The sequence below is a fragment of the Dromaius novaehollandiae genome, chromosome 25 (assembly GCF_036370855.1).
Source record: "Dromaius novaehollandiae isolate bDroNov1 chromosome 25, bDroNov1.hap1, whole genome shotgun sequence".
Classification (NCBI taxonomy): Eukaryota; Metazoa; Chordata; class Aves; order Casuariiformes; family Dromaiidae; genus Dromaius; species Dromaius novaehollandiae.
The window spans coordinates 1,740,048-1,755,721 of NC_088122.1; the positions used below are offsets into that span (position 1 = coordinate 1,740,048).

The 15,674-nt window shown below is 73.7% G+C and overlaps 1 protein-coding gene across 2 annotated transcripts; it reads left to right on the forward strand.

Annotated features, from left to right (window-relative positions):
• Nucleotides 1-1,538: 1,538 nt before the first annotated feature.
• Nucleotides 1,539-9,407, forward strand: MEF2B (myocyte enhancer factor 2B). Of its 2 annotated transcripts, XM_064497498.1 has the most exons (8): nt 1,539-1,748; nt 6,872-7,063; nt 7,294-7,497; nt 7,575-7,703; nt 7,795-7,957; nt 8,674-8,819; nt 9,121-9,223; nt 9,302-9,407. In XM_064497498.1, the coding sequence occupies exons 2-8, from the start codon at nt 7,010-7,012 to the stop codon at nt 9,397-9,399; spliced, it is 897 nt and encodes a 298-aa protein (XP_064353568.1). In that variant the 5' UTR covers nt 1,539-1,748; nt 6,872-7,009; the 3' UTR covers nt 9,400-9,407. The 2 variants fall into 2 exon arrangements, with proteins under 2 accessions (XP_064353568.1, XP_064353569.1); XM_064497499.1 differs by lacking the exon at nt 1,539-1,748 and having other exon boundaries at nt 6,781-7,063.
• Nucleotides 9,408-15,674: the final 6,267 nt, after the last annotated feature.

Below are 15,674 nucleotides of genomic sequence, written 5' to 3' on the forward strand. Positions count from 1 at the left end.
AGGGTGCTGCGCTGCGGATGCTGCCGCACCTTCCCCTCTGCCTCCTGCCTCCTCCTCAGGATCAATTAAGATTATGAGCAGGACTAATTAACAGCCTGCTAATTGCACTCCGAAGCCCTCTATAAATCATGAGATTTCGAGGTGGCTCTAGGGAAGGTGCCGTGTCCTTTCCGCCAGCGCAGCCTGCGAGGGAAGCCGCATCCCCGGCATCCCGCTCCATCCTCACCCCCGACTCCGTTCCCCGGCACGGCCGGGGGGGCCGGACCAGCACCTGGGCGACCCGGCAGGGCAGGCTGGAGCCCCCCGCTCCGCCGCCGCCCCGAGGGTCCCGGGGGGCCGGGGGGGAGCCGAGCAGCCCCTCCGCCGGCCCTTGGCAGCTGCCGCCCCGCTCACGCAACGCGAGCCCGGCGCTTGCATCAGGTGCCCGGCGCGGCGGTAAACACGTGCGCGCCCCGCGGGAGCCCCCGCTGCCAGCGCCGCCGGGGGGGAGCCCCGCTCGGCCGCCCCCGGCCCCCGGCACGCGGGCGGGGGCCACGCGCTCTGCCCGGCGCCCGGACCCCCAGCCCTCGCCCCGAGCGGGCCCTGGGGCTGCAGCGGGTCCCTGCCGCGTGCCCGGGGCAGGCGCTTCCCGCCGGCTCCCTCTGTTCGAGGTTTCAGGGCAGCGCCGGGGGGGTCGGGGTGCGGGAGGGAAGGAGCCCCCGGCCCAGCGGAGGGCTCGGGGGGGCCCAGACGTCTCCGCGGGGTCAATCACGCCGTTTGCACAAGTAAAAGATAAAAGAAGGAAAGAGCGAGTGAATTAGCCGTCCCCTTTGGGAGCTGCACGTCAGCCCCGCGGCCGGGCTCGCCGGTGGGTGCGCAGGGAGCCGGCGGTGCCGGGGAGCAGGAGACCCCCCCCAAAATGCAGGGGTGGGTCCGGGGTGCTGTGGTGCAGACTCAAGGCCCAGACCCCCTCCCCGCAGCCTGGGCCTGGGCCCCCCGATGAGGGCACCGACCCTGGGCCCTGGCCCCCCCCAGACCTCACCCCCAGCCCAGGCTGCAGCTCCCCAGCCTGCCCCCCCCGACCCCCCACCCCTGACCCCAGTCCCCCTCAGCCCTCACTCCCACCCCTGCCTGCAGCCCCCCAGGCTAGGCCCCCACATGCCACCCCCATCTCAGCCCCCCAAGTCCCCCAGTTCTCGTCCACATTTCAGGCTGTAGCCCCCCCATGGACCCCCAAACCTCCCCCCCAGCCCAGACCCCCCCAGGCCCCCCAAATCTGCCCCCCAGCTGCCCCCAGCCCCCCAAATCTGTCCCCCAGCCGCCCCCAGCCCCTCAAGCCTCCCCCCTGCCCAGACTCCCCAAATCCGCCCCCAGCCCCCCAATTCGGCCCCCCCAAACCTCCCCCCAGCGCAGCCCCCCCAGCCCCCCGCACACCTCACTCCGCCCCCTTCCCGGAGGGGGCGGGGCTATGCAAACCAGCCCCGCGGCGGCCGCCAATGGCGAGCCAGCCCGGCAGCGCTATGCAAATCTCTCCCGGCGGCGGGCGGGGCTATGCAAATGCAGCCGGCGCGGCTGGGGCAGGCGGTGGCGACGGGCAGCTCCCGGGACTTGCACCGGGACCGGGACCAGGATCGGGACCAGGATCGGGACCAGGACCAGGACCCGACCCCGACCCCGACCCGACCGGGGCCGGGCCGGCTCCGCTGCAGCGCCGGACACCCGCGGCCGTGCCGGCGGGGACTTGCCAAGGAGGAAGAGCCGGTGTCCAGGTGTGCGTCCCGCACGGGGAGGGGGGTCTCCGGTGCACCGGGGGGTCCCGGGCGCACCGGGGCGCGGAGCTGCCCCAGCCCCGGAGAGGGGGGACCGGGCACGGCCTCCGGGACCGGCCCATGCGCCAGCAGCTTGCCCCGGGGCGGCAGCGTCCTGCGGGTGCCGTCGGGCCGCGCTCCGCCGCGGGGTGCCGGTGGGTGCCGGTACCGGCGGGGTCCGGGCCGCTCCGGCCCGACGGAGCCCCTCACCCGCGGCCAGCGGCCCCGCATGCGGCCGGCGCGGCCGCGCCGTCGGGGCGCAGGGCTGGGGGAGCGGTGCCGGCGCGGCCCGGTGCGGCCCGGCCCGGTGCGGCGCGGCGCGGCCCGGCGGGGGTGCCGGTGCGGCGGGGCCGGCGCCCGGCGGCTGCCCGGGGCCCGGCGAGGCCCTGTCCCCGCGCCCCGCCGTCTCGGGATGGCGCGCTATAAAAAGCCTGTGGTTTGTGCTGTGCTCGGGGCGGTTATTTTTACTCGTGTCTGCGCAGAGAGGAACGCCTGAGTTTAACCCAAAAGTGCAGCCTGCCAGGCGGCCGCGGGGCCCCGGCCCGGCCTCGGCCTCCCCCCGCTTCCCCGCCGCACCGGGCCCCCCCAGGCCTCCGGGCGCGGGGCCGAGCCCTCCCGCCGCCGGGGGAAACTGAGGCACGGGGCAGCGGGGCTGCCTGCGCGGCGGCACGTCAGGCCCCGGCTCCGCGGCGCAGGGCCCTCGCAGCATGTCCCAGTGCGGGTGCCCCAGTGTCACAGCGCGATGCCGCGCCGCGGGCTGGCAGGCCGCACCGTGGCCCAGCACCCCCGGAAAACGCCCAGGACGGTGGTTATTGACTGGGTTTGGTGTGATTTCCACCCGCCGCAGAGGACGCGTCCAGCAGACGCTGACACGCTTGCTGGGAGCACTGAAACCGTCACCCAGCGCGGCTGTGTCCCCTCCCGACTTTCCCAGGTGTCCCCTCCTCGCCCCTTCCCCTCCGCCGCCCCGCTGAGCTCGGCAGGACCCGGTGCCCAATCTCCCGCTCGCTCTGCTGGGCCGTTGCACTTGTCCAGGGTTTATAGCAGGCGCCGAGCCGCCGAGACCCGGCGCGGTGCCCGGCTGCTCCCGAGCGGGACCCGACCCCGCCGCGGCTCTTCCTTCCCAGCGCGTGACGTTCCCAAGCTGTCCCAGTGCGGGGAGGCTCGCTGCGTTGCACGGCCCTCCGGGGAGAGGGCGGCGGATCCGCCGCCGGATCCTCCTGCCCGCTGCGACCGATTGCCAGCGAGTGCCTGTCCCCAGGGCTTCACGCTTTTAATGAGGGACAGTTTCCCAGAGCTGCTGGTTCGGGAGACGGGTTTTACGGTGATGGATTCAGCTTGCGGCAGGCAGGTGAGAACCGCGCGGGCACCGGAGCCGCCGCCGTGGGACGGGGAGCCGGGGCGACCCAGGAGCTGGGTCCGGCTGCCTGGCTGCCGGCGGGACAACGCACGCGGCTCCCGCGCAAGGAGAGCGGGAATTGAAGCAGAGCGGGATCGAAGCCGTCACGGAGCAGGGATCGCTGTGCCGGCAGGACGGGCAGCAGCGGCGGGCGCGTGGGCCGAGGGCTGGAGCGCGGCGGAGAGGCCGAGTTGCGTTTGGGCCTGATTTACACCCGGAAGGCGGCGGTGGCGGTGGAATTACTGTATTTGAGACCCTTGAGTTTCCCTCCTCTTCGCAAGACTAATTACGGCATTCTCAGGAAGAGCCCTGCGTGGGTTTGCAACCCGTGCAGCCCAAACGCCACGCCGATGGGCTGAGGCCAGCGGGCACAGCTCAGGGCTGCCCCGGCAGCAAACATGCACCATTTCCCAAAGTGCAGCCGGCTCTAGCGCGGGCCAGCGCAGCGCGGGCAGGAGCAGCCCCTTCCCCACGCCGGCCGCCGGGTCCCCGTGGGCCGCGAGCGCTGGACGGAGCATCACGGCTGGCAGGGCTCGCGCGCGCACCGGCCTTTCCAAGCGAAGGGGAAAAGCTGTCTCGCTTTGCGGGTCCGCGAGCAGCCGTCCTCCTTCCGCACAGTCATTTGGGAACCGAAAAGCCTCCGCCCATGGCGGCAGTTTCGCCAGCAGCGCCCTGGGCAGCGGCGGTGCCTGCAGGGGAAGGGACTTTCGCTCTGCATCACCCGCGCGGGGCCAGGGCCAGGGCCGGGGCCGGGGCCGGGGCCGGCCGGGCTGCCGGCTGCCTCCCTCCCCGCTTCCCGGCGGCTCCTCCCGGCTTTCCCGCTCGCCTGCCCTCCGGTTTATACTGGGCGCTTGTTTAAACAAGCTATAAAAAGCAGCCGGGCCCGCCGAGCCCCCGCAGCAGCGCTGGCGAACGTGGCCTTTCCCCCGCGCCGGCCTCGGGACGCTGTTCGCGCCGTGCGGCTCCCCGGGAGCGCCGGGCCGGGGGGCACCGGACGCCGACGGCGGGCACTTGCCGGCCCCTCGCTTCGCCGCCCCTTCTCCCCAGGCGTCCTCGGCTGTCCGGTTTCACGTTTGCAGCAAAATCTCAGTTGCTTGGCAAAAAATGATGGACTTTTTCCCCGTTTTGCCCCCAAATGCCCCGGGGGGGGGGGGGGAAGCGGAGGTGGGGAGATGCAGCGAGCTCCGGGGGAGGCTGTGCCCAGCCTTGGCAAGGAGCAGTGGCTGTTTCAGTGCGAGCACGTGGGGAGGGCGAGGACGGCACGAGTCCAGCTCCGAGCGCCCGGCCGCGCTGGCAGGGCGGGGGGGAACTGCCCTTCCCATCCTCCTTTCCCCCCGGAGACGAGCGGGAAGCAGGCAGCCCCTTTCCCCGGCGGCCCGGGACCCGGCTCAGACACTGCACGTGGATTTAGGGTGAATTTCTCAAATTCATCGACTCCAGCTGCGTTTCTGGGGCCGCTCAGCACCCGACGGGGCTGCACGGCCCTGGCAGCCGGTGCTGCCGCGTCCCTGGCACCCGGCACGCCGGATCTGCCGCCGGTCCCTGCTGCCGCCCAGGGCTGTGCCGCAGCGCTCGGGAAAACACGCCGCTCCGGCGCGGCCGACGCAGCGACAGCTCGTAAAGCCGCCGCGCGCCGGGGTGGAAACGCGGCCGGTGCGTGCGAGAGCGCAGCGAGCCCGGGCTAAAGATACGCGCGCGTGGGAGGGCGCGAGGCCGCGGGCGCCAGGCACCGCAGGGCCGAGCGTTGCCTCCCTCGGACGCGGCGCGGGGGGGACAAGCCGGCTTCCACCCGGGCCTGACGCGGGCAGGAGCCCTCGAAGCTGCCTCGGAGGCTCTGCTTGTGCCGGCACGGGGGTTTGCCGGGCTCGTGCACGGTGACGGTGCCGTCGCGTCCCCCCGGCAGGGGATGGGGCTTGGTCGGCGAGGCCTCGCCGCGGGCTGCAGTAATCGCCTGCAGCCGTAATGCTGCTTATCGCCTTATTGCACGGGCGAAGCAATTAAAATCTAGAGTGAAACCCTCCCCCTTCCCTCCCAGACCTTTAATACCTGGCAGGGAAGCCCCCGCGCTGCAACCGCCTTGGCCGGGGTCCCGGGAGCCCCCGGGGGCCTCGGCACCGCCGCGGCCGGGCAGAGCCCTGGCGAACACCCGCCGTGCGGGGCGACGCGGGGGCCGGGGCCGGGCGATGCCCCAGGGACCGGAGCCGCCCCGCTCGCCGGCGCGGTAACGAGCTGCTCGGGGAGGCGGCTGACGAAACGGCCCCGCGGGTTGCAGGAGGCCGCGGCGGCGGGCGGCCGCTCCAGCCCGGCACGTGGGGCCGGGGCCCATCCTGGCAGCGCCGCTCTGCCGCTTCCCCTTCTCTCCTTCGCGCCTCCCTCCTCCGGCCGCTATTCCGGGCCGGGAGCGGGGGCAGCTCACCCGGGTGCCGTTGGCGTGCAGCGTGCGGGGCCGCGCGGCAGCGTCTCGCCTGCAAGGGCCAAACCGGCCTCGAGCCAGGGCCTTTCCGGGGGAAAAACTCCCTTTTCCACACCTGGAAGGAAAGAGCGTGGGATGGGGCAGGGGGGCGAGTCCAGAGCCCCTGCGGCCGGGGGCACCTACCTGCGCCAGCCCCGGCCGCGCGCCCCCGCCGCAGGTGTCCGCGCCGAGCCAGCGGGAACGGTTGGGAAAACCTCCGGGTTTTCCCGGGGGAATAGCTGGCTCTTCCGGCCATGCCGTGCCGTGCCGGGCCGCCCGGCCGTACCTTCGCGCCCTGCGTGGGCCCGGGCCGGGGGTGGCAGCAGGGCCGTGGGAACCGCAGCACAATTTCCTTCCATAAATTAAAATTAGTTTTGATCCGCTAAATATAGCAGCGGAGCAAGACGGTAAATGGCAGCACGCTCGAGAGAGGGGAGCGGGCTGTGCCGGGGCCCGTGGGGCGGCGGGGGGCCACGAGCCGGCTGCGGGGCGGTGCCGATGCCCGCGGGTAGTGGGGGCACCCAGGACCGCATCCGTCCCCGCATCGGCCGGGACGGTGATGGAGGGGGGTCCGGGGAGCGGGAGGAGCAGTGGCAGGTGGCAGCGGGGGGGGACAGGGGTCCGCGGCCCCCCGCCCGGCCGCCCCCGGCTCACGTGGCCCGAGGAGGTGGGTGGTTTCGCTTTGCCGTCGTCTCGTGGAGCCACTTCCTGGCCCGCGAACGCCGGAGGGCAAATTTAGCCTATTCGTGATACCAAAAAAAAAAAAAAAAAAGTATTAAAAAAATACCCTCGAGCCTAAAAACGCCCCCTTTGTTTCAGGGAGACCCCTCCCTGCCGCCAGCCCGGCCTCCATATAACCGGCCTCCCCGTCGGGCAGAGCCGGCGGTGGAAATCGGCAGCACGAGCGCGGGGCGGCCTCGGCACAGCCCCGCGCCTTCGCACCGCGCCGCGGGCCGCCGGCATCGGCCGGGTGCCGGGCACCGGGGGTCCTGCCTGTGCCGGGGGTCCTGCCCGTGCCGGGGCCGCTGCCCGCCGAGCTCAGAGGGGCTGCGGGGGCCGCTGGGGTGGTGCAGCCGCTCAGCGGAGCCCAGGGGATTTTTTCCCCCGCCCTCCGCAACAGAATTTCCCAATCTTTTCTTTTTTCTTTTTTTGGGTCGCTTTTCGACCAACCTGCGCTGAAAAGCTGGGAAATGCCACTGAAAGCGAAACTTCCTCCGAAAACTTATTTTTCAGCCCAGCTTATTTTTGGCCGCCGGCTGCCGCCTGCGGAGGGCTGAGGAGGCACGTGCCGACGGCGGAGGGCAGGTCTCCGCGGGCGCTCGGCGGCTCCTCGCTCCCTCGCAGCCCCCCCGGCGCGCACGGGCGGCAGAGATGGGCCGGAAAAAAATACAGATCAGCCGGATCCTGGATCAGCGGAACCGGCAGGTGAGAGCCGCGGCGCGGCGGGCGCGGGGAGCCGGCCGGCGGTGCTGCCGGGGCCGCGGGAGAGGCCGTGGAAGAGGCGCAGCAGCTTTTCCCGCGCCTTGCCGGAGAGCCGCCGCCAGGCCTGAGGCCACGGGCGATGGGCTCCCTCGGTGGTGGCTCCCGGCGTTGGGGGGGGGGGGTGCCCGGTCGGTGGCCCCAGGGCAGCGCCGAGTCCCCCCCCCGCGCTGCAGGTGACCTTCACCAAGCGGAAGTTCGGGCTGATGAAGAAGGCGTACGAGCTGAGCGTGCTGTGCGACTGCGAGATCGCCCTCATCATCTTCAACAGCACCAACCGCCTCTTCCAGTACGCCAGCACCGACATGGACAAGGTGCTGCTCAAGTACACCGAGTACAGCGAGCCGCACGAGAGCCGCACCAACTCCGACATCCTCGAGGTAGCCGGGGCGGCGCGGCGGGCGGCGCGGGGCCGGGGGGGCGCGGGGGCCCCGCTCAGCGCCCCGCCGCCCCGCAGACGCTCAAGCGCAAGGGGCTGGGGCTGGAGGGCCCCGAGCTGGAGCTGGACGAGGCGCCCGACGCCGGGGACAGGACGCGGCGGCCGAGCGAGGGCGTGGACCTGACGGTGGTGCGGCCCCGCTTCTACGTGAGTCGGGGGGGCGGAGGGGCCCCCACCGCGACCCGGCCGTGCCGGCGGCTCCCCGGCCCTGACGCCGGCCCCCCGCTTCGCCCCGCAGCCCCCGGCGCCGCTGCCGGGCCACGAAGCAGCCTACGGCGGCTCCCCGCCGGACGGGGCCCTCGGCGGCTCCCCGCAGAGCCACGGCCGCCCGCCCGCCTTCAAGCCGGCCGTGCCGAAGCCCGGGCAGCCGTCGGGACGCTCGCCGGGGCCGCTGCCGCCAGGTAGGATTGCAGCCGCCGCTGGCATCGCCGGCTCGCCGCCCGCCGTGCCTCAGTTTCCCCGCGCGGGGAAGGGTTTGGGGGTCTTTGCCAGCCGGGTGCGGCACGCCGGGGCTCGTTGGCAGCCCCCACGCCTGCACCGCATCCCGTGTCCCGCGCGGGTTTTCCCCGGCCGCGGCATGCAAAGCTGGGCCGCCGGCGGCTGCCGGGGACTTGCCGGGCCCGGGGCCGGCGCGTGGGCGAGGGCAGGTAGCGCCGGCGGCAGCTGCGGCACCGCCAGCCCCGGCCGCCCTCCAGCTGCTTCCCGCGCGGTGCTGAGTCACGGCCACCGCCGCGCGCCCGGGGGGCCCCGAGCACCCCGAGCCCCCGCTGCCCTCGGGGCCGGGCGACCGCGCTGCCCGGGGGGGCCTTGGCATCGCCCCCCGCCCGGCCCAGCCGCCCCGGTGCCACCCGGTGCAAAAGCGGCTGGAAAAAGTGACGCCGGGGCTTGACCAGCGGAAACCCCCGGGGCCGCAGGGGGGGTTTGCAGCCGCCCCCCGTGGAGGCGGCGGCGGGGGCTGGCGGCGGGGGCCCGGCCGGGGCGGGGGGGTCGCATGCTGCTCGCCCCGGGCCCGGCGGGTTTGCAGGCGCAGCGGTGCCGTGTCCAGCCCCGCGACGCCCGGGCATGGCCGCGGGGGCCGGACCCCCCCCCCCCCCCGCATCCGCCTCTCGCCCTGCAGGTCTCGGCTACCCCCTCTTCTCTCCCGGCAACCTCGGCCGAGCCCTGGCCACCAAGACGCCGCCCCCCCTTTACCTGGGGGCCGAAGGGCGTCGCGGCGAAGCCCAGGGCAGCCTGGCGAGCGGCCGGAGCGGTGCCAGCGCCGCGGTGAGTCCCCCGGGGGGGCCCGGTGCCCGCAGGATGCCCACGGCCGCGGGAGCCGGGCGGGCGGCCGCAGTGCTTCCCCCAGCCCCTGCCTGGCTGCACCCCCGGGGCTTCCCAAATCCCCCGTCCCCACGCGGGCATCCCCCCCCCCCCCCGGCCGTGCTCCCGCGAGGATCCCCACCACTCCCGTCTTGCTGCATCGCCCCCAGCGCCCCGGCTCTGCTGGGGGGGCACGGGAACGCCGCGGGGGGGGGACCCCCCAGGCCGTCCCCGTCAGGTCCGGAGCATCGCCGTGTCCCCGCAGCGGCCGCTCTACCCCGGCCTGCAGACGCTGAGCCCCGTGCTCGCCCCGGGCAGCGCGACCCACGGCCTCGCCGGCTTCCCCTTCCTCGCCTCGGCCCAAGCAGGTGAGCGCTGCCCCCCCCGGCCCCGGCCCCCCCCCCCCCGGCCCGGCTCCTGCTCACTCTCGGCCTCCTGCTCGGCAGAGTTCGGGGCTGGCGAGGCCCCGGCCCCCCCCGGCTTCCTGCAGCCCGGCACCGCGGCGGCCTGGCAGCACCCGCGGGACGTGGCGGCACTGGGGTAAGGACCGGCGGGGACAGGGACGGGGACGGGGACGGCCGCGGGCGGGGGGACGGGGTGGGGGTCGGAGCTGCTGCCCCCGCGGGACCACGGTCCCAGCGCTGGGACCCCGCTGCCCCTGGGAATCCTCCCACCCGCCGGGTCCCAGCCCGGCCGCTGCCGCCGGAGCCTATTTAAAGCCGGGTTTGCCCCCGGGAGCTGCCCCCACCTCCGCGCGCCGGCGCACGGCAGGCTCCCAGCGGCCGTGCCAGCGTGGGGGTGGGAGCCGCCTGGGAAGCGGGTGCCCCCCGGGCTGGGAGCCTCACAGCCCCCCCCGGGTCCCGGGCTCCGGGCTGGAGCAGGGCGGGAGCGAGGAGCTGGTACAGGAGGTGAGTTTGGCGGGTCTCAGCCCCGCTCGGGAGGAGCGGCGGCACGAGGTCCCGCCTGTCCCCACCCCGGGCTCCTCCGCGAGGGATGCTGCACGGGGGGGGGGCCCAGCCTCACCCCCTCTCCCGTCTCTCCCCAGGGTCGGCGGCAGGATCGTCGCCGCCGAAGAGCCGGCCCCGGCCCCCAGCAGCCCCCCGCAGCCGCAAGCCATCAGCATCAAGTCGGAGCGGGTCTCCCCGGGGCTCAGCTGCCCCGCGGGGCCCCCCCAGCCCCCCCTGGGCGGCCTGTCCTCCCTGGGCGAAGCCCCCCGCGGCCCCGGCGACCTCCAGCCGCGGGAGGACTACGCCAAGGGCTACGCCTACGCGCTGGGCCCGGCGCGGCTGCTGGCGGAGGAGCAGCGGGCCGGGGGCCCCGGGCGCCGGGCGCAGGCGGCGGACGCCTGGCAGAGATAGCGAGGCCGCGGCGCCCGGCTGCCTGCACGTACCGGGGCGGGGGGGGGCAGCCCCCCGCTTTCCCCGCGGCCGCGTCCCCGGGAAGCCCCCGCACACGCCGCCCGTCCCCCCCCCCCCGCCCTTCGCAGCGCTTCCCCGCCGGTGGCACGCGGTCCCCTGCGTCCCGCCGTCCCCGGGACGTGGCCGGGAGATGCCGCGGGGTGGCAGCAGGGCTGAGCGCCAGCGTCGCGCCGCAGCCGGCCTCCCCCTGCGCGGGTGGTGGGCGGGGGGCTGCCTGCGGCCCCCAGCCCCGCGCGGGAGGGCAGAGGGTCTGCGCCCGCCCCGCCACGCCGTGCCGCGCCGCCCGCCCGGGGACTCTTTTTCTATTTATTATGTTCTCACCAATAAAGCCGTGGGGGTGTCCGGGCGCGTGGCGTGAGCTGCTTGGGGGGGCCGCGCTGGGCAGCCCCCTCCGTGTCCGGAGGCTCGGGATTGAAACGTGGGAGGAGACTGATCCTGGGGAGAGGTCGTGCGGTTTGGCAGAGCCCGGAGAGGGAGGCGGACGCGCAGCCTGGACTGGGGCTGCCCCCTTGCTCGCGAGGCGCCACGACGGCACGGTGATGGGTGCTGCCTCGAGGGGCTCCTCGCCCGGGGGGGGGCCGTGCAGCGGCCACTGAGGAGGGGGGAACCGGGTCACCCCGAGGCCTGGGGGCACCGGGGGGCTGCGGGCACAGCCTCAAGGCCGCTGGGTCCCCGGCTGAGGAGGGAGGCCCGGGCGATGGAGGCCCAGGCCACCCATGGGTGACTGCGGCCCAGGCCCTCGCCGGGCAGCGGGGACGGGTCCCACCCGGCTGGCAGCCCCCATCCCGGGCCGTTCGCTGCCGGAGGGGCCCCGGGCCGCCCAGGGCGGCTCTGCAGCTGGGAGCGGGTGTCTGAGCGCGAAGAGGCCCGGAGACACGCGGGAGAGCGTGGGGGCCGGGGCTGGAGACGCCGACTGAATAGCAACGGCTGCGTGATTTATGGTTTGCATTATCGCGTGGTTCATTTGAATATATGCTAATCAGGCTTCTCTCCTCGTCTTGTTGGTAAGATTTAGATTTGCTATGGCAACCCGCCGGCATGGAGTGAGCGCCAGGAAATGTCGGGGCGAGGTGAGCCCCGGGGAGGGGCCGGGGCTGCTGGGGAGCCTCCGCGTCCCACAGCGGGGACCCGGAGCGTCCGCGGGATGTGGCGGGAGACCGGGAGCAGACCGGAGCCACGCGTCACCCCGGCTCCCTGCAGGTCCAGCAACGCCCTGCTGTGACAGTCCTGGCTGCAAACCCCGTGGGACGGTGTGGGGGGGTCCCCGGGCCTGCTCTGGCCTTGCATCAAGGTGGCCGCACGTCCCTGCCCGCCTCCCACCCCCGGCACGGCGCTGACCTGCTGGCAGGACCCGCCACCGAGCACCACCAAGAGCTGCAGCGAGGGGCCTCCGGCTCCGCGCAGCCCTGGATCGCTCCAGATTGAGGGGACAGGGCTCGGGACAGTGCTGGGACAAGACGGGGTGCCCGAGTCCGCTCCATGTCCCCCACCCATCCGTGCTGCAGGGCCCTGGCGTCACCTCGCTCCACGGTGGCATGTCCCCACCTCCGTCGCTGCCTGCCCCGCGGCCCGGCGTGCCCCTTCCCCGCTGGCCGGCGAGCTGTGCCGGTGCAGCCCCGTTACCTGCGGGGGCGGGGGGGGGGGGGGCTGCGGCCGCACCCTCCTCGGTGCCGGATCCTTCCCGGGCGCCTCCGCAGCGCTGGCAGGGAGAGGACGCGCCGTCGGGGCTCCGGGCGGACATCGCGATCCCGTCGCTCCCTCGCTGGGGGAATGAGGATGGGCCTAGTCTGGGGGGGGGGGGGGGGGGACCGTCCCCTCCCCGGATCCCAGGGCGAGCTGTGCCGCATCCCAGCCAGCCGGGCTCTGGGAAAGGCGCCGTGGGCTGATGCTCCCGTCCCTGGGGGTGGTGGCACTGCCGGGGACGCCCCGGGAGGGGACGGCGCAGGGTCCGGGGCCAGGCGGCCCTGCCCCCCCCCGGCCCCCCCATCGCCGTGCTCCGCACCGGGCGCTGCGCGTCCCCGCGGTGGGGCCGCTCCGGAGCGCCCAGCTCCGGCCCGACGGGGAGGACCGGGCCCCTCCCGGTGCCGCGGCCGCTCCCGGCTCCAGGGTTTTGCGGAGTCGTTTAACGATCCCTCGTGCGGGGCGGGCGCCGAGCCGGGGCGGGGGCTCCCGGGCCCTCTCCCCCCCCCCCCCCCCCCCCACGAACACCCACTTTGCTGTTTTGCAAAAGCACTGAAATATTCATGGCACAGCGCGGCGTGCGCCTCTAAATGCATTTTTGATCAAAACGTTATCGGGAAGCCAAAAACCGCCGCCCCCCCCGCCGGGAGGGCCCGGGCCGCCCTGTGCTCGGTACCGCGGGGCTGGAGGGGCCGGTGAGCGAGGCGCTTCACCGGGACCAGGCCCGGGGGCCTCGGGAGCCGGCGGGGGGGTGATGGGCGGCCGGACACGGGGCAGCCGCCCCGCCGGGCCCGTGCGAAGCCCCGGTTAGACGGGGCGGGAGGCGGGAGAACGGGACAGGGCGACCCGCCGGCCCCCAGCCCCGCCGGGAGAAATATTCGTTGAGGGGGAAATGCATAAGCGCGGCTCATTGCGGGGAGCACGGAGCCCGGCAAAGCCCCCCCGCAGCGCCGGGCCCCGCGGCGGCAGAGCCGGGGAGGCCGCTTCGCCCGCACCGGGGCCGTCGGGCCGGGGAGGGAGCAGCGCCCCGGGCTCGCTGCCGGCTCCGCAGCGGCTGGAGCGGCGGGGCCGGGGGCGGGGGGGGGGGGGAGCACCCCCACGGCCCCGGGCTCCCTGGTGTCGTTAGCTGCAGCGGGGCCCCCGACGCTTGCGGGTCGCGTCCCCCGCGCCTCCCCGCTCCGCAGCCTGGCCGACCCCCGCGCCGCTCCCCGGCTCCTTTGCGGCAGGGCTTCCCCCCCCGCCCCCGCTGCCCCGCTCCCCAGGCCGGATTTCGGGAGCCGACCCCCCCTCCCGCCCCCCGCCTCGGCTCTGCGCCGCGTCCCGTTTGCGGACACCGATTTTCAAAGCGCTACGAAAATCGCGGTGCGCCGGAGGGAGCGATCGCCCTCTGCTCCCGGCCCCTCCGCAGCGGAGAGGCACTGACAGCACAGGGCTTTGCGGTGCTTCTATTATTATTATTATTATTATTATTATTATTATTATTAATAATAATTACGAAATAGCCAATTTCTGCTGAATTTCCATGAATAGAGGAAAAATCCGGCCCGGGCTCGGGAGCCGGCCCCGGGAACCGCTCCTGGCCCGGCTCTCCCGGTGCGCCGGGGTGGACCGGGCGCGGCGGAGCCTCTTCCCGGCGCTGCCGGCGGCCTCCCGCCGCGGGGGGGTGAAGGCAGCAGGAGCACCGAGCGCCCGGCTCCGCTCCGGATCCGGCCCCGGGGGTGCCCGAGCCCTGGGGGACCCGCAGTGCTCGGGGCCCGGCGGATCCGGATCCGGCCCCCCCGCCTGCCTCCCGCTGCCCTTGCGGGGCTGCACCCGGCGGGGTCACCGGGATTTTTTTTTTTAATATATATATATAAAATCCCCGTTATTTTTAGCTCTTGCTGCCGGAGTCGCCCCCGCCTCCCGCGCCCCCCAGCCCCGTGCATCACCACAAGCGCAGGGCTAACCTATCCCGCTCCCGACGTGAGGACGTCATGCCTTACGTAGCAAAATATGGAGAAAGCGAGGAAAAAAAAAAAAAAAAAAAGGGCGCATTTTCCCTCCTCTCTCGCATCTCCATTTCCAAAAGGGACAAAATGGATGTGTGGTGGGCAGCACCGCCGCCCCGAGGGGCCCGGCCCGGTCCCCCCGGGGGAGCCGCACGTTGCAGCCCCGGGCAGACGTGTCCGCTTCCCCCAGCCCCCGCCCCCGACGGCGCCGGTCCCCCAGCCCGGCGGCTCTCGGCGCACGCTGCCGCTAAGTCATTAAGGATGCAGCTGTGCGGAGGGAGGTAAATACCCCCCACCCCCCTCCCCGCCTCCGCTCCCCTCTCCCTGCCCCGCTGCGAACTCCCCGCCCAGGGCACCGGCGCTCCTCGCCGGGGCGGCCGGGCTGCGCGGGCACCGGCAGCCGCCCCCTCCCCGGGCGCCCCCCCTCCCGCCCCGGTCCTCCCGAGTTGGAGGAAGTCCGCGAGGGGGGACCGCGAGCCTCCCCCCACCTGGGCCCTTCGGCGGGGGGGGGGGTTGTTTTATTTTATTTTTTATTTTTTTCCGGATTAAAGGCTGCGCTCCGGCCGGCCCGGTGCGAGTGGCGGGGTGGGGGCGAGGAGGGGCCCGAGGCGTGGAAAGCTGCCCTCCCTCCGGCTCCCGCAGCGCCGGGAACAATGGCCACGGGCTCCGTGGGGACAATGCCCGGCGGGGCCCAGCTGCTTGGGTTGCAGGACACGTCCACCACCGCCTCGGCCACCCCGGGCCCCGGCCCCCGCTGCCCGGCCCGGGGACCCCGCTCCCCGGGGGCTGTGGGAAAACGCGTGGCGGCAGGGGGGAGGCACCAAACTTGGGCGAAGTCCCGTCCCCCCCCCGACCCGGCTCCGTCCCCTCCTGCCCCGCGGAAAGTCCCCGCTTCGGGGGGGGATAAAACCCCCGGGCCCGGGCGGCTCTGCCGGGCTGGGCTCGGCGGCCTCCCGCCCCGCTCCGCCACCGGCCCTGCCCGGCCCGGGGCTCCCACTGGGGCTCAACAGGTCGGTGCCGGGGCCGCGCAGCCCGGTGCGTCCCGGTGCCCCCGGGCCGCTTTATATCTCCCCCCCCCCCTTTTTTTTTTTCCCCCTGCTTTCCCCTCTCTCCCGCCCCAAGTGCTTCACCCCCCCCCCCGGCTCTTACCAGCCCCCCTTCCCCAGCCCTCTTCATTATTTCTGTTATCGTAAGGCAGCCTCCATGCCCAAACGTTGGCATCTGTAAGACAAACAGTGCGCGATTGTTCGGGAGCCTGGGAAAGCGCGGGCGGCTGTGTGCGCAGGGGCTGCCGCCGGCCCCTCGCCGCGGGCACTTCTGCTCGCTCAGACGCGATTGTTATGGAAATCGCCTCCCGCATGCTGTTGAACTTGATGTTGACTCCTTTTCTTTGGGGCTACATGTCTTCCCGGCCACTTGTTTGTGGGAAAATTTTCTCCGGGGCTGCAGTGTGAAATTAATTAATCAGGGCCTCTAGATGGCAATGGGACACAAAAGGGGAGAGCCGGGGGAAACGCTGGCAAACTCACAAAAGCGACCGCGGTTTATAGCGCGGGTGCCCGGGCGGGCGGCCCTGCCCGGCGCCGCGGCCGGAGGTAAGGGGCTCCCGAGGCGCCGAGCCGGCTTCCAGCGCCGCTTCTGCCGGGCCGGTATTTCCCTTCATTTCGGGGGGGAAGGGGCAGGAGCCCGGAGGCGAGGGGAGCCGGGGCTGCGCGGGGCCGGGGGGGGGTCGC